A 613-nucleotide genomic window follows, 5' to 3' on the forward strand; every position below is an offset into this window, starting at 1 on the left:
ATATATTTTTTATTATTATTAATTTTTCCGCGAGTGCGTGCGCGGGTGTGCGTGTGCGCGCAGTGCACGCCGAGCAGCTCCCGGGAAGAAAGAAAGAGAAAATCCCGAAGAAGGAAAGGAAGAAGCCTAAAGTCACTGGTGCAAAGGAGCAAAGAAGAGACATTTCCCTCCCCTCCTCCTCCCTCTTTTCCCCTCCCCAGGAGGAAAGAGAAGGGGAAAAAAAGAAACTTTCACCTTGGACTCTTCTTTTTTTGGTGCAAACTTTCCCCCCCCCTCCCCTCTTCTTTTTCCTTTTTCCCCCCATTCCCCTCCTTTTTTTTTTTTTTTTCTTTTGTTTTTCCCCTTCCCCTTTTTGCAAAATTGCTGCTGGTGGGGTGAAGCAGGAGGAAAATGCCGCAGCTGAACGGCGGTGGAGGGGACGACCTGGGCGCCAACGATGAACTGATCTCTTTCAAAGACGAAGGGGAGCAGGAGGAGAAGATCTCCGAGAACTCCTCGGCGGAGAGGGATTTAGCTGATGTCAAGTCGTCTCTCGTCAATGAATCAGAAACAAAACAAAACAGCTCCTCAGACTCGGAGGTACGGGGGAAGCCCCCCGCGGGGCCGTTTCGGG

General features: G+C 50.9%; 1 protein-coding gene across 5 annotated transcripts in view; it reads left to right on the forward strand.

The window, feature by feature from the left end:
- Window positions 1-279: 279 nt before the first annotated feature.
- Window positions 280-613, forward strand: part of TCF7L2 (transcription factor 7 like 2) — a 171,332-nt gene continuing 170,998 nt past the window's right edge. For all 5 annotated transcript variants that reach the window (XM_008634421.2, XM_008634423.2, XM_008634422.2 and 2 more), the window contains exon 1: window positions 280-596. In XM_008634421.2, the coding sequence (XP_008632643.1) occupies window positions 391-596 (206 nt within the window). In that variant the 5' untranslated portion in view covers window positions 280-390. The remainder of the gene's footprint in view (window positions 597-613) is intronic.

Source organism: Corvus brachyrhynchos, unplaced genomic scaffold (assembly GCF_000691975.1).
Source record: "Corvus brachyrhynchos isolate BGI_N302 unplaced genomic scaffold, ASM69197v1 scaffold705, whole genome shotgun sequence".
NCBI classification, from domain to species: Eukaryota; Metazoa; Chordata; class Aves; order Passeriformes; family Corvidae; genus Corvus; species Corvus brachyrhynchos.